Source organism: Malus domestica, chromosome 06, assembly GCF_042453785.1.
Source record: "Malus domestica chromosome 06, GDT2T_hap1".
NCBI lineage: Eukaryota > Viridiplantae > Streptophyta > Magnoliopsida > Rosales > Rosaceae > Malus > Malus domestica.
The window spans coordinates 33,716,031-33,740,901 of record NC_091666.1 but is presented as its reverse complement, the minus strand read 5'-3'; the positions used below and the strand labels follow the sequence as shown (position 1 = coordinate 33,740,901).

The window sequence follows — 24,871 nt, the reverse complement described above, 5'->3', positions numbered from 1 at the left end:
ATGTGAAGGTAAACGAATCTCACATTGGTGAAAGGAAAAACCTTGCAATATCTGATAAGAGGTTGGACAACTCCTCATATTGCCAATTAGTTTTCTCGTGGAACTTCAGTTTTCTTCAAGGCATTAAAACAAGTTAGCCCACGTATGAAGCCAAACGGCCACACATGCTCTATATTACCCAATTCGTGTCATCCACATGTTTGGCTTGAAAATTCGTCACACTTGAGGGTGTGTGTGAGGATGTAAGGGTAAAAAAGTCTCATATTGGTGAAAGAAAAAACCTAATTGGTTTTATAATAGAACCTCAACCTTCTTCATAATCCATATGCTCTCACGCCACTCAATATGTGTTGTTTACATAGTAGACTTACATGATCTCACACAAGCTTTAAACTCTGATTTGTTTGTTGTGGAACATGAATTCTTACATATAACAAGCCAATAATATCTCAACACGAAATGTCGGAGGAAAGTTTGCTGAAAGAACCAAGCTAATTCCTCACCATAAGTACTGCGTTTGACTCTAATAAAAAAAAAAAAAAAAGGTACTGCGTTTGACTGAATATACAATACTTTCTCTTTTTTCTTTACGATTGAATATTTACATTATTCAGTAGCCTTTCATAATTATGTAGAATCTTCCCTGCATGATTTGGGTTTCTTCTACTTATTTTTTGTAATTTGCCAGCTTAAGCAACCCAACCCGTATTTCACATGCAGACTGGGCCTGTCAGGGTCTGTCAAGTTTTGAACAAATCCGCGTCGAGCCACTAGCGAGGAGGGCTTGGTAAATATGTCCAACGTTGTTCCTACCGTACTCTATTAGAAACTGTTATTAAGGGCTTATCAACTTTTTACTCTCATCTAAGCTTTCAATTACTCAATTTTACAAGATTGATTTTAACACATATCATTTTATCGTTGCCTTAAAACGTCATATCCTGAAGAGTATAAGTAAGTTCCTCTTTATTTGGAAGAGTTGTGCGATATATGTTTAAATCGTGCTATTAAGTAGTTTACGGTATAGAAAACAAAAAAATGGATGTCACAAATATCACACTATCACAATTATCTTGAAAAATTAACTTATACACCTCCAATTATCCCAACAAAAAAGAACTCCAAAACTAATGACAAAAACAACCATAAACCTTTTTAATTTACAGATAAATGAATGATGAGAAAAGAAAAAATAAAAAAACCTCTAAACCTTAAAAATCAATTGAATTTCATGATCTTTGGAGCAAACCTCAGCAGCCTATCCAAAGAGTTCGGCAAGAACTTCCTTGCAAACAAATAGCAAATATTGGTTCGCTTCCCATTGTACTCGCACTTGCTTCCATGTCTCAGCTTCTTCAAGAAATCAATCGTCACATCTGTTCTCATAAACTTAGATGGATGGGGGCCACCCTTGGACCAGTCAACCCAAGTCAACGTCCTGTTAGAATTCTTCTTCCAAAACTTGATGCTTACATATGTGGGCAAGTAGTGCTCATCGGAGTAGCATGAGGGGGTGCAATACTTAGTGAACACAGGGAAGTACTTTTCATCGGAAACCACCTCGGTCGCGATCTCACGGTCCACTTCGAACCACTGTGAGCCCTTCCTCCACTTGTCGAGAGTGATTTGAGGTCTCATTTTGTCCCTATACCGTTCGCGGCCGACCGGACCAGGAAGATCGTAGGCCTCCACGAATGTTTGGTTTGAGTCCATGAGATAACTGTAGACTACGTTGAAGTTAAAGAGTGGTATGCATGACTCTGAGAGGAGCACGAAACGTTGGTTGGAGAAGTCAAGCAAAGCATTGGCTAATAGGCGACGCTCTGCTTGCACCATGTTAGGTTCACCCCATGTCACATTCTGCACACATTAACAATTGGACTTAGTAGTCGATCATTATTACACTAAACAAAATGTTCTTTGTTACAATTTATTGTGCTGCATTATTAAATTCTCATATACATAATTGAGAAACTAACAGTCTAATACTTAACATGTTTGACGTTCAACACTAGAAAGTCACTAATACAAATTAAAAGCATGGTCATAACCTAATATGTTCGACATTCAATATTGGGAAAAAAATATGACATGTTATGCTAATATGTTACGTTTGTTAAGAGGGATTGGCTACCCTAGCTAAGTAGGCTCTTTCTGGAATTTGATATGTTCCACTTTGCTATATACTTACTTTTTGTTACTTGCTAACTACATAAAGAAAGAAACTAATGGCCACTTTTGCTTACTTTCTTCACTTTGATACGATAAGCATGCATGAGAAAGAGACAAACAATACGAAAGGAATTTGGAAAGATCTTCTAGGGAGTTACAAAAAGAGTAGAATCCAAGCAATGCATATGCAACAAAATTGAGTCCACCACTCAATCCATATGCCAAATTTATTAATATTTTTCTGAAATGTAAAAATTAGAAGAAAACAATAAGGGAAATTAAAATGTAAATTAACAGACTTTGGAAAAATATGTGGTGTTTGACATTTTGGTACCTATAAAGTACTCATGTGTAAGGATTATTTTGAACAAAAAAAAAAATCACCCACCAAATAATTTCCCAAAACTCATTTGTTATTTGTTCATGCCTCCACGACTTCAAAACTCATTTGTTTACCCATGTTCTTATGTCCAATTTTTTCTCAACATATGTAACAGTAATGCCAATTATTATAAGAATGAAAAGATCTGCACTCCATAATATATATTATAAAGTGAATTAAGTTTTGAAATTTATATATTATGGAACTTAGGTATTATACATATCATTCCATAAACATAATGCATGGAAAAGAATGTCAACTATCAATATTATAATTCAGTTCCTTTTAAAAACAATATAAATAACTTCTGAAGAAAAGCTTGAGTAATTAAGAGAAGCTTGCTTTTTTATGGAAAAACCTGCCAGATTGCAGAATCACACATATACATAGGCTCATAAACAAATGATGATTTGGTCTTCCAAAGACTTGTTATGCAGAATGAATATTTAAGTAATGCAACAACACTACAGACCAACAAGATAGAAAAGGAAACATGGGCATGAAGTTCTCCACTTTATGAGGCGTGTTATGAGGCAAGGCTGATGGCTTTTCCATATACAGATAATGGCCTCAAAATCTCAAGCAAAATCAATTCGAGTTTACAAGTTCTCCCAAAGGTGGTGTCTAAAAATGGCTAACTAATTAATATTGAAAAGAATTAATTAATTAGTCTTTAGTGTTAAATATAAATATAAAAATTTAGAAAATTAAAATAGTTTTGCAAAACTTCACTGAAATAGGAAAAAGAAGGAAAAAAACAACTACTTTCTTGTACAGGTTTGATTGCGGAGAAAATTCGAATATTTGAATTAAAGCAATATTGTGTAGTACTCCTGTCTAATGACTTTTTATTCTTCACCTGTAGCTTATAAATAAGAGGTTTCAAGATCAATATAGACCTAATTATAAATAATTCATTGTACGACTTAACTCAAACAATTCCGCTTCAAGGTAGAATATCATTGTAACTAAAAAAATAACATATTGAGTACACACAAATTAGTGAAGCTAGCATAACGCATTCACTCCCTACCGTCAGTTAACCAGAACATCCAGAAACGTTGGCTTTGAAAGTTTACATCATTTAAATTTTATTTTTTAATGAATCAAAAGTAAAGTTCTAAATATTGGTGTGGCATAATTCAATTTGCTATATATGTATTCACGCAAAGTCAGCATTGCTTAGAACTACTACAACTTAATCACATATCTTTCCACTTTTTTCTGTAAATTAGATAAAAACACTTGTAACTTGATCAAAATTAATCAAGAAAAATTAGGATTGTAGTATGATAAACTGACCTTACTCGGGACCCTCCTGCCATAAAATACCGAGTTTTCAGGCATGGTGTCATTGAAATCCGGATTGGCATGAACATAAACGGAGTACATCCCTTCATGTCCTTTGAAGAACATTTCCCACAGAGGAGCCAATGCCAGCCGCCCTCTCGTCAAAAACATGAATGCAACTTTCGGAGTCCGTTTAAACGGCAAACCCCGCCGCCGCGGCACCAACGAAGCTCTCCACAGCAGCTCATCGTCGTCCATTTCATGCAAGATATTCGGCGACTTTGTGTATTCTTTCAACCCTATTGGTGGTGCCGGGCCGGCAGCGGAGGTTTTGGCTTTTGTTTGATTTGTTGGGATGTTGAGAGATTGTGGTGGTGGAGAAGAAGATGATGGATTATTTGTTGACAAATGAGAGTATTTGTTTTGTGTTGAATAAAGTTGGAAGGGAAAATCTTTGAGGTAGATGTTGAGGGAAGCGCCTAGGGCTAAACCGAAAGCAAAGATTAGAAAATTTGAGATCATTTTATGGAGGTGGATTTGGGCATTGAGGAAGTGCTTTGGAAATGAAGGCGGTGGGTGGTGTTGCTGCTGCGTAGTCTTCATTTTTTTGGGAGAGGGTTTTGGAAAATGATAAGTGTTTTGATTGATTGGTTTTTGAAATGAAACGAACGAAAAATGTGGTAACCTTAGAGAGGGAGAAAGAGAGGAGGAGGAAGCATTTAAATCTAATTTGCAAGCTTCAAAGAACTATTGGGGCTGCTCTCTCTCTCTTGACCCTCCCTCTCTTTAAAAGATTCTTAAATTGATCTCGTCGTCACACTAGCTTTTTATTTTTTATTTGTTCACATGAAAGGTTATAGAGCATTAAATTAACCTAAAAAGGGAATTACAAGTAAGATTAACAAGGACCATCATCATTAATTAGGGATAAATCTTAATTCCTAAGTATATAGAAAGTGAATTTTAGTGTTCTGAATATATCAAAAAATTTCTCTGATAGTTTAGTGTACATAAAAAAGGGTATAAAACAAGGAAATTAAATCATGAGTTGGGTTTTATTTTTCCTTAAGAATAATGAGTTGGGCTAAAAATAATGAAGTTGTATAGTTGGTCGTGGGGAAGACAACGTATGTAAAAGAGGGGGATTATATGAGAAATATGGATTCCTTGAATTGTGTAAGAAATTAAGTCTTAATTAGGATATAAATCTGATTAAACAAGGAAAGTGTTTTCAAGGTTATACAACTTTGAAGTTTGAAGTTTTTGTGGCAAATTACCATATATATTATGTAGTGCTATTCATACACCATTTTTTTACCTCTCACACACATTTGCTAAATTTAGTTCATAGATTTTCTTCAATTCATTCAATCATGCGGTTGAAAATTAAAAGTGGTATATGAAAAGTAAAAATAAGTGTGAATAACATCATCCTATATCTAGGATAGTGAAGAACTGTTTTCCAAATATACGCTCAATTATTTAACAAATTTGTATCTTTTACCGTTGAAAAAAATTAAGAATGACACTTGCCCTCCCCAACATTATATTTAGATTATTATAACAAAATAAAATATAGGGTCCAAGAATAATGATTTTTGCAAATGACTTATTAGTCACAAAACGCCTGCAATTTCCTTTCTTTTTTGTGCTTGAACTTTTTGCCCCATGTTTGTCCTCCTACTAATCAGATAGCCAAAAAGGAAAAGGTAACGCTACATGTATAGCTTGATGCGCTGCTGTAGTATTAATTTCTGTACTCACATGACTTATTACGTAGGAAGACAGAACAATATAATACAAATATGCAATGACAACTCTAATCTCTAAAGTGTTTATCTGTCGAAGAATAATCACTTCTATACATCTAAATATTATAAGGGTCAAATAATGCTACTTAATACTACAGTCTAGTAGTATTCCTCTGTACTTTTAAGAGAGAGTTTAGGTTCAATTCTCGCTAAAGGTGAATTTGAATCACATTATTATGACTGATCAAGTTTAAGAGTTAACCCCTCCCCACTTCTTTAGTGTAGATAATATCATTTAAAAAAAATCAAACATTTTATACTGCAACATCTAATGGAGCACCTGCAAGCATTCCAGAAAAACCTCCAACTGGAACATCTGGGCAAATCCCATAAGGAGAAGGCATCCCGGGTCGATATACAAGCATTTGATATGGCGGCTGCTGCACCTATGACATGGGTGGCTGCTGCATGTAAGCCATGGGTGGCTGCTGCATGTATGCCATGGGCTATGTCAAATACATCGGATATAGAGGAGGTTGCTAATTGTACAGGTTCTAATCAGCAACCTCCTCCATATCCTGCTAGGATAATTAGCTAGCCAATGCAAGTCTTGAGATATCAACGTGTCATTAGGATGACATCTTGAATTCATCTGTAATAAGAATGAAGATAAAAGTTGACATGATAACTATAAACATGTTATAATTAAAATGTAAAAATATGAATAAATAAGGTGATTGTTGTATCAACTCACATGTTGCTTGAACCATTCTGGATATTCTTTCTTGCTTAGTTCCTTGATTTGTTGCATAGTTAACCTTTCTCGATGATGTTTAGTTTTCAAGAATTCCTCATGTTGCCTGGGCATTTATGTCCAAATATAGATAATTAATTTTTCAAAGTTAATAAAACCAATAAAACATTAAGACGTATGATTAAACGTTCTTACCTTCTAAATGGGTTAACTTCATTACAATTATTTAGAATGTATATATGACACTAATCAAGAACATTTAGATCGAGCTCCACATTTTCTCTTGAACCCGTATAACATCTTTTGGAGTCAAAAATTGATAACCCACTAGACATTCCATGTCCAATACCATCTTCATTTCAACCTCTACAGGTGCGACGAGACTCGACATCTCTAAGATACATGGAACAGAAGGACAAACACTCATCCACCAAATATGCTTTAACAATAGAACCTTCAGGATGACCCTTATTATGAACATAGCGCTTCAACGTTTGCAAATACCCACAATTATAAACGAAACACAAATTATAATAATTATAAATTAAAGTTATGACTATAATTGTAAAAAAATTATAAAAATTTATTAATTACCTTTCAATTGGATACATCCATCTATATTGAGCAGGCCCTGCAAGAGCTGCTTCATCTGCCAAGTGAACTGAAAGGTGCACCATTATATCAAAAAATGCAAGAGGGAATATTTTTTCAAGTTGACATAATGTCAAGGCAATTCTTGAATTCAATTGCTTGAATCCTTCCTCAAACTCCTTCTTACTACATAACTGTCTGAAAATTACGCTCAACTCTAATAATACCATAGTAACAACTTTAGGCAAAATCAACTGTATTGCAAGTAGAAGTAACTGCTGCATTAAAACATGACAATCGTGACTTTTCAACCCATGTATTTTTCGTTCATTCATGTGCACACATTATGATAAATTTGATGAATATCCATCAGGGACCCGAAGAGTAGATAACATTTTGAAAAACGCAGTTTTTTCTTCTCTTTTCAAGGTGAACAATGCTGGAGGTAGAAATGTTCTATTTCCTTCTCTACATGGGTGTTGACTACATCTTATGTTCATAGCTTCAAGATCTGCACGTGCAGCCAATCCATCTTTAGACTTTTCTATATCTAGCAATGTTCCCACCATACTATCATATTCTTCTCGATATGCATAACATCAAGATTGTGTCTAACAGATGCCTCCAATAAGGTCCAAATATATGCTCAATTATTTAACAAATTTGTATCTTTTACCGTTGAAACGAATGATTAAAAAATTAAGAATGAAACTTGCCCTCCCAACATTATATTTAGATTATTATAACAAAGAGTAAACTGTCGGTTTACCCCCTGAACTTTCACCTCACTTTCGATTTCCCCCCTGAACTTTTCCATTGGAAAATTAAGGACTCAAACTAATTTTTTTAGCCAATTTGCCCCCTACCGTTAGTTTTTCATATATTCCATCCATATTTCCGTTAAGTGAGACCATGTGCACAACATGTGAGGGTAGTTAAGTTATTTCACTCTTAAAAATGATTAAAAAACTGAAAATAATAAAAAAAACAAAACTTTCCCTCTATTTTTTCCCGCTAATTCCTATCCTCGATTTTATTTTTCCCTCTCATTCCTATGCATGAGAAATGACATATGGTGTTATTGTCTACCATTTTTATTTTCTCTAACAAATTAATAATTTGACAAATGCTAATGGTGCTATTGTCTCCAAAGCAGTGCATTAATATAAGAAACCCTAGTCTTTTTTATGGACATGTTTCTTATATTAATGCACTGCTTTGGAGACAATAGCACCATGAGCATTTGTCAAATTATTAATTTGTTAGAGAAAATAAAAATGGTAGTACATGCTTCAAAAAAAAGATTAACTTAGCTACTTATGAAGACAATAACACCATATGTTATTTCTCATGCATAAGAATGAGAGGGAAAATTAGAATTGAGAATAGGAATTAGCGGGAAAAAATAGAGGGAAAATTATTATTATTATTTATTTTCAGTTTTTAATCATTTTTAAATTGAAATGACTTAACTATCCTCACATGTTATGCACATGGTCTCACTTAACGGAAATATGGATGGAATATATGAAAAACTAACGGTAGGGGGCAAATTGGCTAAAAAAATTAGTTTGAGTCCTTAATTTTCCAATAGAAAAGTTCAGGGGGGAAATCGAAAGTGAGGTGAAAGTTCAGGGGGTAAACCGACAGTTTACCCTTATAACAAAATAGAAAGTGATGAAGGCAAATAAAATATAGGGTCCAAGAACAATGATTTTTGCAAATGACTTCTTAGTCACAAAACGCCTGCAATTTCCTTTCTTTTTTGTGCTTGAACTTTTTGCCCCATGTGATTAATAGAAAAGGTGACGCTACATGTATAGCTTGATGCGCTGCTGTAATATTAATTTATGTACTCTCAGACTTATTACGTAGAAAGACAAAACAACATAATACAGATATGCAATGACAACTCTAAACTTTAAAGTGTTTATCTGTCGAAGAATAATCACTTCTATACATCTACATATTATAAGGGTGAAATAATGCTACTTAATACTACAGTTTAATAGTATTCCTCTGCACTTTTAAGAGAGAGTTTATGTTCGATTCTCGCTAAAGGTGAATTTAAATCATATTATTATGATTGGTCAAGTTTGAGAATTAACCCCTCCCCATTTCTTTAGTGTAAATAATATCATTTAAAAAAAATCAAACATTTTATATTGCAACATCCTTATATTATTGGAGTGGAATTCATTGAACCATTCAATTATTTTCGCACTCTAAATAGGTTGTAAACTTGTAATAACATGTATATAAGAGTACGCTGGCTTTTGAACAATACAAATTGGATGATATGGGGCACGTGTGATCTTTTGGACTTTACGTGTGGGCCAATCTGCTCGAATAATATGAAAAAAGTTGTGGTTTTATTATAAAATCAATTGGCAATATGATAAGTAACTCAACCTCTTATAAAGCCCTTGCAAGATATGGGGCACGTGTGATCTTTTGGACTTTACGCGTGGGCCAATCTATTCGAATAATATGACAAAAGTTGTGGTTTTATCATAAAATCAATTGACAATATGATAAGTAACCCAACCTCTTATAAAGCCCTTGCAAAATTACTCATTTCACGAAGATGAGATTTTTTTACCTTTACATTCTCATACTTTTCAATGCTCATTCATTAACCTTTAAAATAAAAACGCTCATTTTAATTTATTTTTTTAATATTATGTAAGATGCATAAATACATATTAATTCACCAAATTTGTACAAAAGTAATATAAATTGAGTAATGCTATTTGGATACACAAAACAAACACGTTATAATTTTGAAATGGCTTTTTAGCTAAAATTGTCCCTAAGATTGATATAATTCTTCACTTTGGTTCCTGATATTTGAAATCGATAGAAGTGGTCTCTGAGTTTGTACACCATCAATCATTTTGGTCATTATGTGTAAAATTATTTTAAATAATGACACAAATGACAAAATTCCCTCAATTTAATAATAATGGCCCAAAATGATTTACAAAATTTGAGGGTAGTTTTGTTATTTTATTTTTATTTAATGGAGATTTTCCACAAAATGACCAAAATGATTGATGGTGGAAAAACTCAGGGACCACTCTATCGATATCAAACCTCATGACCAAAGTGAGAAGTTATGTCAATTTCAGGAATCATTTTGTCTAAAAAGCATTATGAAAGGGGCCTTAATAACAAGGGTGCAATTTGCAAGAGAAGTTGTGAAGCGTCTTCCATAAGGGGTGTGTTATCCACACTCATTTTTACTTCTCACATACCATTTGTTAATTTCTGACCTTTGATCTTTTTCAACTCATCCGATCCGATGACCGAAAATTAGAAGAATGTGTGAGAAGTAAAAAAAGTGATGTGGATATCACACCCCCTCCCATAAACTTCCTAGGGAATAAAAAGCACATAGAACAAGCCAAATCTTATTTGATTCAAAATTTCTTCTGAAACATCATTCCTCCCAAATCTTCCAGGGTGAGGGCCACTTTTGAACCAATCGACCCAAGTAACGCTTCGATTCGAGTTTTCTTCAGGGCCAAGAATATTTACTAGGGTTGGGATGTAATGCTCATCCATGTAACAAGGAGGGCTGCAATGCTCTTTCAATATGGGGTAGTACTTGTTATCTGATATGATCTCAATTGCCAGCTTCCGGTTGATCTCGAACCACTGGGAGCCTTTGCGCCAATCCGATATGTTGATTTCAGGCCACATTTTCAGATTGTATCTGCCCCGACCCACCTTCCTCGGGTCATCGTATGAACCTATATTGCTTTCACTGGAATTCATGAGGTAGCTGTATATTAGGGTGAAGTTGAACAATGGTATGCAAGACTCAGATGGTAACACAAATATCTCATTAGTGAAGTCTAGGAGGGCACTGGCTAGTAGTCGTCTCTAACCATCAATCATTGTAGGTCTTCCCCATTCAACCGCCTCTATTAGAGAAGTGATCAATAATGTAATCAGTAAATGTGGTACAAATAACAACAGCCGTAATTTATATACAAGTGACAAATTACATGATTCGAGTTGACCATTTTATCGACAAAAAGTTCAAAACTAACTCACCTTGCTTGGAATTCTCCTTCCATAGAAAATAGAATTTGAACGCCATGAATCAACATATGAAGGATGAGGGTGGACATATATGTTGTACAGTCCTTCGTGGCCATTGAAGAACATTTCCTATAATGGGGCCAAAGGTATGGGCCCCCTTTGTCAAGAACATGAAGGCAACTCTAGGCACGTGGTTAAATAGAAACTCTCCAATCCTCGGAACAAACGATGCCCTCCAAAACAACTCACCATCATCATCCATCTTGTGCACCTAAAGTGCCTCAGTATCAGATGTAACGTTGTCCGGTAAAGGGAGAAGCGGCGGTGGGGTGGTTGTGGCAGAAGCTGTGATATTGAGGCTGGCGGCAATAGCGGTGACGAGGAGGAAGAGTTTAAAGTGGTTTGTAAGGTGAACAGGAAGAAGGTCTTGCACTTGCAGTATAAACTGACCATGACTCCAATGGACAAACCAATGACACAAAAACACAGGAAGAAAGGCATGGCTAAACTGCATATATTAGGACTTGGTCAGCACCTTTGATCTCTTAAAGAGTTGACATTTCTTGGCTGCTCTTTCACCAGTTCGAGCATTAGTAAGTCTAAATTTGCAATCGCAAGTTGAAGATTTTATAGTATACTCCGAAGTTTCTAACCGTTAAATCTTAAAAACGATACCAGACATAATAGTATTTGACTTTCATTCCAAGTTGTTTTAATTAAAGTTTAACTTGGACGTTAGGGTGTAAATGTCACCAAGTTGGTATGGGCTAGCAAGCTCCTTGGTTTGGGGCAACAATGTTCGTTCTTGGATACAAAAGGTCCATCTTACTCGTAGGAAGAGGCTCATGCATACTAATACGATATGAAACCGACTTTCAGAGAAGACGAAAGGGCAAGTTCAGCAGAAACCGAAACCGAAACCGATTCTCTAGGAAGCAGGACTAATATCCGCTTTCGTTGACACGGAGTTAGTTTGGCTGTTGCACAAGAGATCAGGGCAGGAAAAGGGTTTCGCAGGTATGGGCGCAAAACGATTAGAATGGTCTCTTTTTACCCACAGTCGCTTTCAATGGCTTCGACCGAAAAGACTCAGACAGCAGCAGAGAGAGAGTTCTTTATAACAACAGATGAATTAAAGAATAACTGGAAGAAAAGAAAGAAAAAAAAAGAGAGAGATCCCAAAAATCTATCAAATATCATCAAGAACTGTATACACACAGCTGGTTTTTACTAAGATAGTCATCCCAGCTACCAAAAGATTACATATAGCTGACATTCCGTAATGATTTCTACGAAATAAGCTACCTAATCTTGAGAGACTCTTCCTCCTCAGCATGCAACGGAACTTTTCTTCGCCTTAGCTGAGGAGTTGCCAGGCATGTACACGGGCTTTTTCTCCTTTGGCGCAATAGGAAATAGTAGAGTTTCATAGTCATCCTAAGGAGTAAGCCCTGAATCAATTTCAAGTTCACAAACTAGAATACGCCCTTGCACCTGCCTGGCAACTCCATAGTTAAGGCAGAGAAAAGTTTCGAGGCCTCTTGAGGAGGATTAGAGTTGCATGAGATAAGCTGAGGTTCTGGTAAAAATCATTACAAAGTTATCTTCTGTTGTTCACCTTCATTCTCACCATCCGATAGTATTTGTACACAATGCAGTTCCTGTTTCCCATTGTCTCTAAACCTATTGACGTCAAAACATATAGGAGATGGTACTTGGTTACCACCATATTCTGAAATTGAAGGTCATCGACTCCATCTACACATGCTTCTCCCCCAAATTCCCATTCCGAAGACTTTTTTCAAGAAGATCGTCATCAGAATTCCTTCCTAGAAATTCCACTGGCTGCTGTTCCAAAACAGAACACATAAAGGTATCTAGATTTTTCCTTAAGCGAGAAGTTTCTTTCTTAGATTCTAGGTACTTCTTAAGAGCAAGCGAATGTGAGCATAAGGGGCAGATGAAGTTACCCTTCTCATAACAAATGAATTCGGAACCAAGACATTTTTCATGATATGCCAAAGGGCAATCAATGGTAGTACATATCAACAGCTGAGCACCTTCATTACACTTCACACAAATATTTTGCTCCATCCAATCAGTTGTCTCTGAGTAAGCACGATTTAATGTGCATTGAGAGGTAAAAAAATCATGCTTCTTTGTGGCGACATCAATCCCCTCATTATTACGCTCATCACTATCCCTTGACTCGGAATGGATATCTATAATCTCTGTGGCTCCATCAGCAATTGTCTTCCGCGGGGATCCATCTGCAGACACAGCATGCACTACTTTAACATGAGAACCATGCTCCCTATTACAATCAGAGTCTTTCGCACAAACTGTATGCTGGGTTTCAACTGGATGAACAACACCCGATGTTGTTGCTTCAAGACAATGTTCAACATCATCTCTGCCTTCAGCAGCACAAGGACTTTCTAACTGACTCGTAGGGATTCTGTCCTCTCTATTCAGTCCACAACTATTCGGGCCCAAAACACACCTTTCACTCTCAATAAATGAAACATCTCTTTCAGACAAATCTTCCAACTGCTCTCTTTGAGGTAAAGAAACTGGGTTGTGTTCTACACACTGCGAAACAGAAGAGGCTCCCCACTTCATCTTCTTGGCACTTCTAAGTGGATAGTCAGAATCATTCACGGTAACAGGGTTTTCATCCACCAGGTTTCCAATATCCGGGGCAACTCTGTCCCTCTTCGAAGGCAGTACATTTGCTTCATTTCCTTCTACTCTTGTGTTTTGCACCCGATTCATCTTCATGGCAATTCTAAGTGAATCATCAGAATCATTTACCCTAACACAGTTCCCAGCAGCCACATTTCCATCCGAAGAAATCCTGACCCTCTTCGAAGGCAACACATTTGCATCATTCCCCTCTACTCTCGTGTTTCGAGCATTAGAGCAGCTCCCCTTAAACCTCATACTACAACCACTCACAGAAACTCCATCATTACAACCGTCCCTATTTGATGCTAATCCGCTCTTTCGTATCAAGAAATCAGCATACGGATGCGTACCGTCAAGAATCGAATCTTTGATCTGCCCCAAAAGACATTTCGGCATAGAAGCCCGTTTGTGCAAAATAAAAGCCTGAACATCCCATTTCAACAGCCCCGGCCCGCCCGTTTTCACATCGCATTCCGGCGTCTGCACAAAAACACAGATTCCAACTTCACACTCAACAATTAAACATACAAAACCCCCAGAATGCCAACAATCCTCATACAAATTCTTACAACTAAAAAAAAAAATCCAACTTTAAACTTAATATCTAAACATACAAAAAACCCAGAAAAATTTGAACTAATTACACAAAAAAAGTTGGGTTTTCAAATCATACCTCATTGATAATGCGCTGCAGAACATCTTCGCATCTTTCCGAAAAATCAAAGCTGAATTTCGAACTTGGGGTTGAAGAAGAAGCGGAGGCCGAGGGCAGAAGAGCAAGAACATCGTTGCGAGGAGGAAACAAGTCCTCCAAAGTTCTCAGAGCGACCCTTTCGCTCACTTTCCTCTCCAAATCATCGGGTAAATCGGGAGCCATTTCGATCAAATCGTGCAAAAGCGGCAACCCAACCTCTTTGAATCCCGCCAGTGCTTCCAGCAGCCAGCCCCACGCGGTGGCCGCTTCTTTCTTCGTCATCTCGTCCATGGGTCGTCGGCGCAATTGCAGAGACGACGGTGGTCCGTCGAAGGAGGGAGGAGAGTGATCGGTTTTTTTGCTTTGGTGTCAGTTTTCTATTTATTTATTTATTCATGTGATTTAATATGACTGGGCGGGTTGGGTCGGGTCTTATGTTCTTGTGGGCTTTTAAGTTGAAATATTTTGGGCTACAACCAGTTGCTCGACCCGGTTAGGATTAGAGTGCAATTTTATCTTCAGTATTTATGCTCATGAATTTTCTTTAGTGCACATATTAAGTTATACATTTGAATAAAAGTCATTAGATAGATTTTGTTACGTTAAATGATCTAACGGTCTTACTTAGAAATGTAACTTAAATATACACTTTTAAAATTTGATTGTTGAATTCGATTTTACAATTCTTAGTTATTTAGTTTAAGTCAATAGATCAAATTCAACGGAAAAAAAAAATGTACTGCTCTTTGTGCCTTGGTACTCAAGAAAAATCGGTTAGTGTGGCTAATGAAAAATATGTTCAAATTTTATCAATGCTCATGCTTTGATTTGCCACTACAATTTCAATTTGATTTTGAACCACCTAATATATTATAATGTGTCAATTTAACCCTATCGACAAATTTATCAATTTTGTCGTCAAGTTGAGGGTTATTTTTATAGAACACTTTTGGTTTTGGTCAATCATGTATTCAATCTCATACTGGTTCTTGACCAAAAATAAATACAAGAAAACTTCTATATATAGTCATTAGAGAAATGCCAAGTAGAATCTCTTAAAGTGTGACTCTTCATAGACTGTTTGCCGCTCAAAGTTTAACGTTGATTTTCATGCCAACATTATATAACATTGTTCTAAAAATATGAGATGACATAAAGTCTTTGAAGCTTTATTTTCCTTTGTTTGTTCCAGAGAACAATTTGCAGACATTTTCACTAAAGGACTAACTGCTCCTTTGTTCCATACTCATTGCTCAAACCTCATACTGGTTCATCCAAACATGAGTTTGCGTGGACATGTTAGGATAATTGTATGGACTAGATTGTGCCACTTATACACAGTTTATGTGCCAAAGAGGAAGTTGCACTTACACCCGTCTTAGCTAATTGACAATCCGAATCTTTATTAGTTTTTTATACTTAATTAGCTACTGATGACAGATAAATTGGGGATTTGCGTCATCAAATCAAAAACAACATGCGTCGTTACGATTAATCAGATACTTTGCTGGTGCTTGAGATCTTTTTAATTATATTTTATCCGATAACGTTGCTCAATTATTAACACTTCAACCCTAAACCCTAGTTCGTTGACACACACGCATCGTATACTGTATATAACTCTTTTCTTTCTACGCAACAAACCTATATGAACACAAGGGAGTTGGGTGCACTCAGTTATATTGATAGAAAGAGGAAAGAAAACAGTCCAAATCGGATTATAGAGCAGGTTTGGCTGGGGTTTTCTTATAGTAAACAGTCCAAATCGGAAAACAGTCCAAACAGTCCAAAAGTGCGAATTTCTAAAGTCATTGGCCGATTACGTCCTTAGGGTTTGGCTTGGGTTTTTCCTAGAAGAACTGACTTACGGTCTGAGAAAACCTTTAGATTTTTCGGATTTATATAGCACTACTACAAAAGGACCCTATAGTGTCAGTTGTTGCGTCGGTTTAATATCATATAGTGGCGCACAAGAGAGTTGCGACACCCACTGAATATGACGTCGGATTTAGAAAGTCTGCGTCGCTTCTATATGCGACACGCATACTTAATGTCGCTTATAACCGACACACGTTTTAATAATTTTAAATACTGGCGTCGCTTTTAATAAAACAGTGTCGCTTTTAAGCGACATTAAGTATGCGTGTCGCATATAGAAGCGACACTAATTGATTTTTTTATATATTTTAAATCCTACGTCGGTTCTGAGCGACATATATTTTATTTTTTTAAATATTTTGAAACCCAGTGTCGGTTGTAAGCGACAGATTGATCGTCTTTATATTCACTCACCCGTGTTCATCTTTTCCTCTTGCATTTATCTCATTCTCACGGTTCACAAACCTTCTCTCTCTCACCTTCCGAGTTCTTCCAAGTTCATTCTTCACATTCCGAGTTCTTCCAAGTTCATTCTTCACAAAGGTAAATTTTTCTTGCTTGTAGTATTTTTATTTTCTCCTCTTATGTTTAATATTTTGATACAATTTATTGTTGTAGGGAATTTATTTGAGCTGGTTGAGTATATAAAGAATTGATCGACGACGGAATTCTTCTATAATTCAGGTTTCTATCACTAAATTCTTTAATTTTTAAATTGTATAATACACAAGTTTATTTATTTAAAAATTGTAATTTAAGTAGTTAGATAAATTTCTATTATTTTTGTTAAATTACTTCATATTTAGGCGAAATAATTAATTTTGTCACTTGAATTGTTATGAGAAAATAGAATGAATATTATCTATAAGCATTTATGTTAAATTAACAACATTAAATATAACTTAAACTTATAATATTGAGTAATTTAAGAATATATTATGTTAAATTAATTTTTTTTTCACTCTAATTGTTATTTTAATTTGTTGTTATTTTGATAATTTTTTGTTGTTATTTACTAGAATGGATTAGATGAGAATAATTTGAATTGTTATGAGAAAATGGAATGAATATTATTTATATGCATTTATGTTAAATTAACAATATTAAATATAACATAAACTTATAATATTGAGTAATGTAAGAATATATTATGTTAAATTAATTTTGTTCGCACTTTAATTGTTACTTTAATTTGTTGTTATTTTGATAATTTTTTGTTGTTATTTACTAGAATGGATTAGATGAGAATAATTTGAATTGTTATGAGAAAATGGAATGAATAATAATTATAAGCATTTATGTTAAATTAACAATCTTAAATATAACATAAAATTATAATATTTAGTTATATAAGAATATATTATATTAAATTAATTTTTTTTTGCAATTTGAATTGTTATGAGAAAATGGAATGAATAATATTTATAAGCATTTATGTTAAATTAACAATATTAAATATAACATAAACTTATAATATTTAGTAATGTAAAAATATATTATGTTAAATTAAATTTTTTTTTTTTGCAATTTGAATGGTTATGAGAAAATGAAATGAATAATATTTATAAGCATGTATGTTAAATTAACAATATTAATATAACATAAACTTATCATTTTTAGTAATATAAGAATATATTATGTTAAATTAATTTTTTTTACAATTTGAATTGTTATGAGAAAATGGAATGAATAATTTAAATAAGCATTTATGTTAAATTAACAATATTAAATATAACTTTTGCACTATAATTGTTATTTTAATTTATTGTTATTTTGTTAACTTTTGGTTGTTATTTACTAGAATGGATTAGATGAGCATAATTTTGATAACTTTTTGTTGTTATTTTAATTTGTTTTTACTACAATAGGTGTTGAAAATTAAAAGATTGCAATCGTGATCGTGATAGAGTTCGAGGGTTGAAAGATAGAAATTGAAAATTCTAATAGTTATGCCTACATGATAGGGATTGCAAGATTGTAGGCATCTTAGTGTCAGCGTAATATTTTACCCTCGTAAACTGGTAAAACATGGACAAGAGTTGGTTGACGATACCTCGAAATTTTGAAGCGTATACAGCTGGAATTAATTTGTTTTTGGATCAAGCAGTTGCAAATGGTGTTGGTCCTGATAAGTTTAGATGTCCTTGCAAAAGATGTTGTAATCGATATACTTTTGTTAGGAACACTATTATTGAACATCTCATATTGTATGATATGGATAAAGATTATAAAAATGCTTGCTGGCGACATCATGGCGAGCAAAACATTGGAGAGCAAAATGTGGCAATTGGAGAAGAAGAAACAGGAGATGAGGTGATTGGTATGCATGACTTTCTTAATGATGTATTTGTCCAACCATTAACAGAAGAAGGTGTTGGGCCGTCTACTGAACCGTCTATTGGGGAAGGGTGTCCAGAAGAGGCGGAGACTTTTTTTAGGTTGCTTGAAGAGGCAGATCAAGATTTGTGGCCAGGGTGTAAGGAGTTTAAGAAATTAGAAGCAGTTGTAAGGCTGTATCAGATCAAGTGTTTAGCGGGAATGCCAGACGACATCTTCACAACTTTACTGGAGTTAATTAAAAGAATGTTGCCTGAAGGGGATTGTTTGCCTGAATCATGTTATAAGGCAAAAAAACTTATAAATGACTTGGGTCTGACGTATGTGAAAATTGATGCATGTCCCAATGATTGCATGATCTATTGGAAAGATACTTCGGATTTGACCGTGTGCTCGGTTTGTGGTGAATCAAGATATAAAGTTACCAACGCAGCGGATAGGTCGAGAAAAAAGATCGCAGCTAAGGTTATGTGGTATTTTCCTTTAAAACCAAGATTGCAACGATTTTTTATGTCGAAGCATACGGCTGAACATATGAGGTGGCATGCAATTGAATGTCCTAAAGATGAGTTTATGAGACATCCTTCAGATTCTCCAGCATGGAAGCATTTGGATAATTTATATCCGGATTTTGCGTCAGAAATTCGAAATGTTCGATTAGGGTTGGCCAGTGATGGATTTAATCCTTTTGGAAAAATGAGGAATGATCATAGCACATGGCCGGTGGTGCTTTCTGTTTACAATTTGCCGCCTTGGATGTGCATGAAGCAACCAAATTTGTTGTTGTCTCTTTTAATACCAGGACCGCGCAGTCCTGGTAAAGAGATTGATGTATACATGCGTCCACTGATTGACGAGTTGAATGAGTTGTGGGAGGTGGGCACTCCAACTTATGATGCGTATTCCAACCAAAGTTTTATGATGAAGGCTGTTGTCTTATGGACTATAAGTGATTTTCCGGCTTATGGAATGTTGTCAGGATGGAGTACACATGGCTATAAAGCATGTCCACATTGCATGCATGATAAAGAATCTATTTACTTGCCGGCGAGTCGTAAAATTTGTTATATGGGCCATCGACGGTTTCTTGAAGATAATCATAGGTTTCGAAGGCAAACCACAGCTTTTAATGGTCGTCGTGAGCATCGTAGTGCACCAAGGCAGTGGACTGGTTTACAATGTCTTGAAGAACTTTGTACATTGAGATTTACTTTTGGAAAACCAAAGAAAAATGCTTCAGTCGGGCAACGCAGAAAAAGAACTTCGAGCAGTACAAGTGGTAACAGTCAGTGGAAGAAGAAATCTATTTTTTATGAACTACCTTATTGGAGGCATCTGTTGATTAGACACAATCTTGATGTTATGCATATCGAGAAGAATATATGTGACAGTCTGGTGGGAACATTGCTAGGTATAGAAAAGTCTAAAGATGGATTGGCTGCACGTGCAGATCTTGAAGTCTTGAACATAAGACGCAGTCAACACCCACGTAGAGAAGGAAATAGAACATTTCTACCTCCAGCTTTGTTCACGTTGAAAAGAGAAGAAAAAACTGCGTTTTGCAATGTGTTGTCTACTATTCGGGTCCCCGATGGATATTCATCAAATTTATCGCGATGTGTGCACGTGAATGAACGAAAAATACATGGGTTGAAAAGTCATGATTGCCATGTTTTAATGCAGCAGTTACTCCCGCTTGCAATACGCCCGGTTTTGCCTAAAGCTGTTACTATGGTATTATTAGAGTTGAGTGCAATTTTCAGACAGTTGTGTAATAAGAAGGAGTCTGAGGAAGGATTCAAGGAACTGAGTTCAAGAATTGCCTTGACATTATGTCAACTTGAAAAAATATTTCCTCCTGCATTTTTTGATATAATGGTGCACCTTCCAGTTCACTTGGCAGATGAAGCAGCTCTTGCAGGGCCTGTTCCCTATAGATGGATGTATCCAATTGAACGGTAATTAATAATTTTTTATAAATTTTTTACAATTGTAGTCATAACTTTAATTTATAATTATTACAATTGTAGTCATAACTTTAATTTATAATTATAGGTATTTGCAAACGTTGAAGCGCAATGTTCGTAATAAAGGTCGTCCTGAAGGTTCTATGGCTGAAGCAAATTTGGTGGATGAGTGCTTGTCCTTCTGTTCCATGTATCTTAGAGGTGTCGAGTCTCGTCGTAACCGTAGAGGCCGAAATGAAGATGGTATTGGACGTGGAGTGTCTGGTGGGTTATCAATTTTTGACTCCAAAGGATGTTATATGGGTTCAGGAGAACATGTGGAGCTCGATCTAAATACTCTTGATCAGTGCCATAGATATATTCTAAATAATTGTGATGAAGTGAACCCATTTAGAAGGTAATAACGTTTAATCACACGTTTTAATGTTTTATTGATTTTCTTAACTTTGAAAAATTAATTATCTAAATTTCGACATAATTGTGTAGCCAACATGAGGAATTCTTGAAAACTAAACATCGTCGAGAAAGGTTAACTATGCGCCAAATTAAGGAGCTAAGCAAGAAAGAATTTCCAGAATGGTTCAAGCAACATGTGAGTTGATATAACAATCACATTATTTATTTATTGTTTTGCATTTTAATTATAACATGTTATAGTTATTCTGTCAATTTTTATCTTCATACTTATTACAGATGAATTCAAGCTATCATGCTAATGACACGTTGATATCTGAAGACTTGCATTGGCTAGCTAATTATCCTAGTAGGGTTGTGAGTAGATATAAAAGTCACATTGTTCATGGGTTTAGATTTCGTATAAAATCTGTGGATGATAAGCATAAGAATCAAAATTGTGGTGTCTTTGTACCTGCAAATGTTCCTGGAGCAATTGGGCAAGTGAATTGTTATGGCAGAGTTGTTGATATGTTCGAGGTTAAATATTGTGGTCCTACTGAGGCGGAAGATAGGGGTCGAGCTGTGATGTTATTTAAGTGCGAATGGGTTAATAGTGAAAGTCCACGAGGAATGAAGACCGATCAATATGGATTTACTATGGTGAATTTCAATCAATTGGGATTTAAAGAGGATCCTTTCATACTAGCATCACAAGCATTACAAGCATTTTATGTGGAGGACACAATTGAAAAAGATTGGTACGTAGTTGTTCGAACTCAGCCGAGGGATTTGTTTGACGTACTAGAGGATAGTGATGCTATTGATGATTATGCCATACCGAATTTGGATGATCGAATTCTTGATAATGAAAATTTTCATACAAGGGTTGGCGTGGAAGAGACTCCTTTTCTTGAATCATTAGCGCTGCCTACCGAGTTCGTTAATCATGCCAATGTCGACGATGAGCTAACAGATGATGAAGGAGAATAAATATGTTAATTATTTTATGTATTAATTATCTTATCTTTCATTTCGTATGTTATGATATATTATTATCAAAATTATATTTCTGTTTTTTTTTTATTAAGTATTAAATATAAGTTAAACCTTTTATTTTTAATATTGGGTTATAATTTTTTTTTTTTTTTAGCTTGTTTCCTGTCGCTTTTAACCGACGTCGGTTTAATTAAAATATTTTGGGCGGCATTTTTCGCCCTTTTTTAATTCATTTGGCGTCGGTTTTAACCGACGCAATGAAAGCTTATTTCGACGCAATGTCATTTTAGCGTCGGTTTAAACCGACGCAAACTAAGATTATTTCGACGCAGACTGTCAGATTACGTCGGTTTGATCCGACGCAATATAAGCCTATTTCGACGCAATGTCAGTCTATTTCGACGCAAGTTAAAAACCTGTTGTGAATTATATGTATTAATGCGAAGAAAGGATGATTATTTATTCTTATTTAAAGTTCACGAAATTTTTTGAGCTGTTAATTACACTATTTTTCTTTTTATTTAACAATTTTATACTTCTAAAAACTTTAACAATTTTATACACTAGTGGATATCCCAAAATCTTGTGTTATACTTAATGAAAGTATGAATAAACTGTTTAAGAGTTAGTGAATGTATCGTTTTGATGGAATACGAACTCTACGAAACTAATTTCAACGATCGAACCGTCAAACATGTTTGTGTATAGTTCGAGATCGCATACGCCAAAAATTAAAAAAAAAAAACTTTCTGAGACACAGTAACGGGAAAAACTTATTCGACGGTTATTAACGAAAAATCACGATGTAACGGTTATTTTAACTCCGATTTTGATGATTTTTTATATGTACACTCCTTCACCCTATATGAATACGGTGAATGAATGCGATCTTCAATTTGAAATATTTACACTAGTGGATATCCCAAAATCTTGTGTTATACTTAATAAAAGTATGAATAAACTGTTTAAGTGTTAGTGAATGTATCGTTTTGATGGAATACGAACTCTACGAAACTAATTTCAACGATCGAACCGTCAAACATGTTTGTGTATAGTTCGAGATCGCATACGCCAAAAATTAAAAAAAAAAAACTTTCTGAGACACAGTAACGGGAAAAACTTATTCGACGGTTATTAACGAAAAATCACGATGTAACGGTTATTTTAACTCCGATTTTGATGATTTTTTATATGTACACTCCTTCACCCTATATGAATACGGTGAATGAATGCGATCTTCAATTTGAAATATTTACACTAGTGGATATCCCAAAATCTTGTGTTATACTTAATGAAAGTATGAATAAACTGTTTAAGTGTTAGTGAATGTATCGTTTTGATGGAATACGAACTCTACGAAACTAATTTCAACGATCGAACCGTCAAACATGTTTGTGTATAGTTCGAGATCGCATACGCCAAAACTTAAAAAAAAAAAAACTTTCTGAGACACAGTAACGGGAAAAACTTATTCGACGGTTATTAACGAAAAATCACGATGTAACGGTTATTTTAACTCCGATTTTGATGATTTTTTATATGTACACTCCTTCACCCTATATGAATACGGTGAATGAATGCGATCTTCAATTTGAAATATTTACACTAGTGGATATCCCAAAATCTTGTGTTATACTTAATGAAAGTATGAATAAACTGTTTAAGTGTTAGTGAATGTATCGTTTTGATGGAATACGAACTCTACGAAACTAATTTCAACGATCGAACCGTCAAACATGTTTGTGTATAGTTCGAGATCGCATACGCCAAAAATTAAAAAAAAAAAACTTTCTGAGACACAGTAACGGGAAAAACTTATTCGACGGTTATTAACGAAAAATCACGATGTAACGGTTATTTTAACTCCGATTTTGATGATTTTTTATATGTACACTCCTTCACCCTATATGAATACGGTGAATGAATGCGATCTTCAATTTGAAATATTTACACTAGTGGATATCCCAAAATCTTGTGTTATACTTAATGAAAGTATGAATAAACTGTTTAAGTGTTAGTGAATGTATCGTTTTGATGGAATACGAACTCTACGAAACTAATTTCAACGATCGAACCGTCAAACATGTTTGTGTATAGTTCGAGATCGCATACGCCAAAAATTAAAAAAAAAAAACTTTCTGAGACACAGTAACGGGAAAAACTTATTCGACGGTTATTAACGAAAAATCACGATGTAACGGTTATTTTAACTCCGATTTTGATGATTTTTTATATGTACACTCCTTCACCCTATATGAATACGGTGAATGAATGCGATCTTCAATTTGAAATATTTACACTAGTGGATATCCCAAAATCTTGTGTTATACTTAATGAAAGTATGAATAAACTGTTTAAGTGTTAGTGAATGTATCGTTTTAATACAACAAATTATTTGCATAAGAAAAATTCATTTTAAACGAATAATGATAAGTTAAGATAGAATATTTGTGGTGAATTTAGAATATTTATCATAATATTTTATGAACTAGTTGGTCAATTATTTACAATAAAAATCAAAAATTTAAGGATATTATAAACCGAACAATGTTTGATCAAAAGTTTCAAAATTATAGATGTTTGATTAAAACAATTCAAATATAAGCCATCAATATCAAAATGTTCCTAAAATTATATTTGTGTTTTTATTAAGCATTATGTATAAGTTAAATTTTATATATTAAAATATTATAAGAAATAACCTTTTTTTATTTTAACTATTTTTTTTTCTCCTGCGTTTCCATTTTTTATTTTTTAGTTAAACTCTTTTTTTATTTTTTTGTTGGGCGGGAATTTTCCCGGTTTTTTTGCACGGGGAAATGGATCGGAAGAATTGGACGTGCGAAAGAACCGAAGCATCGAAATAATAAATAGTTGCGTCGAAATAATAAGTAGTGGCGTCGGTTTTAATCGACGTAAATACTT

General features: G+C 34.7%; 3 protein-coding genes and 1 pseudogene across 3 annotated transcripts; 1 reads left to right on the top strand and 3 right to left on the bottom strand.

The window, feature by feature from the left end:
* Positions 1 to 1,041: 1,041 nt before the first annotated feature.
* On the bottom strand, positions 1,042 to 4,601 carry LOC139197141 (glycosyltransferase BC10-like). Its single transcript, XM_070823855.1, has 2 exons — positions 3,857 to 4,601; positions 1,042 to 1,860 (listed from the first exon to the last, which is right to left on the bottom strand). Exons 1-2 carry the CDS (start codon positions 4,445 to 4,447, stop codon positions 1,219 to 1,221), a joined length of 1,233 nt encoding a protein of 410 aa, XP_070679956.1. The 5' UTR covers positions 4,448 to 4,601; the 3' UTR covers positions 1,042 to 1,218.
* A 5,717-nt stretch (positions 4,602 to 10,318) lies between these two features.
* Positions 10,319 to 11,504, bottom strand: LOC139196946 (glycosyltransferase BC10-like; annotated as a pseudogene).
* Positions 11,505 to 12,164: 660 nt separating this feature from the next.
* On the bottom strand, positions 12,165 to 14,751 carry LOC103420370 (uncharacterized). Its single transcript, XM_008358433.4, has 2 exons — positions 14,352 to 14,751; positions 12,165 to 14,158 (listed from the first exon to the last, which is right to left on the bottom strand). The coding sequence occupies exons 1-2, from the start codon at positions 14,661 to 14,663 to the stop codon at positions 12,749 to 12,751; spliced, it is 1,722 nt and encodes a 573-aa protein (XP_008356655.1). The 5' UTR covers positions 14,664 to 14,751; the 3' UTR covers positions 12,165 to 12,748.
* Positions 14,752 to 18,278: 3,527 nt separating this feature from the next.
* On the top strand, positions 18,279 to 21,940 carry LOC108173568 (uncharacterized). Its single transcript, XM_070823310.1, has 4 exons — positions 18,279 to 20,545; positions 20,643 to 20,951; positions 21,041 to 21,146; positions 21,248 to 21,940. The coding sequence occupies exons 1-4, from the start codon at positions 18,279 to 18,281 to the stop codon at positions 21,938 to 21,940; spliced, it is 3,375 nt and encodes a 1,124-aa protein (XP_070679411.1).
* The last annotated feature ends 2,931 nt before the right edge of the window (positions 21,941 to 24,871 follow it).

What these genes read in the sequence shown, in the direction of transcription:
- LOC139197141 (XM_070823855.1), bottom strand. Translation starts at nt 4,447, where the DNA reads ATGAAGACTACGCAGCAGCAACACCACCCACCGCCTTCATTTCCAAAG. An exon ending in GCAGGAGGGTCCCGAGTAAG is followed by an intron (nt 1,861 to 3,856) that starts GTCAGTTTATCA and finishes TAATGTGTGCAG; the next exon opens with AATGTGACATGGGGTGAACC.
- LOC103420370 (XM_008358433.4), bottom strand. Translation starts at nt 14,663, where the DNA reads ATGGACGAGATGACGAAGAAAGAAGCGGCCACCGCGTGGGGCTGGCTG. An exon ending in TGCAGCGCATTATCAATGAG is followed by an intron (nt 14,159 to 14,351) that starts GTATGATTTGAA and finishes GTTTTTGTGCAG; the next exon opens with ACGCCGGAATGCGATGTGAA.
- LOC108173568 (XM_070823310.1), top strand. Translation starts at nt 18,279, where the DNA reads ATGGACAAGAGTTGGTTGACGATACCTCGAAATTTTGAAGCGTATACA. An exon ending in TGGATGTATCCAATTGAACG is followed by an intron (nt 20,546 to 20,642) that starts GTAATTAATAAT and finishes TTATAATTATAG; the next exon opens with GTATTTGCAAACGTTGAAGC. An exon ending in GAAGTGAACCCATTTAGAAG is followed by an intron (nt 20,952 to 21,040) that starts GTAATAACGTTT and finishes ATAATTGTGTAG; the next exon opens with CCAACATGAGGAATTCTTGA.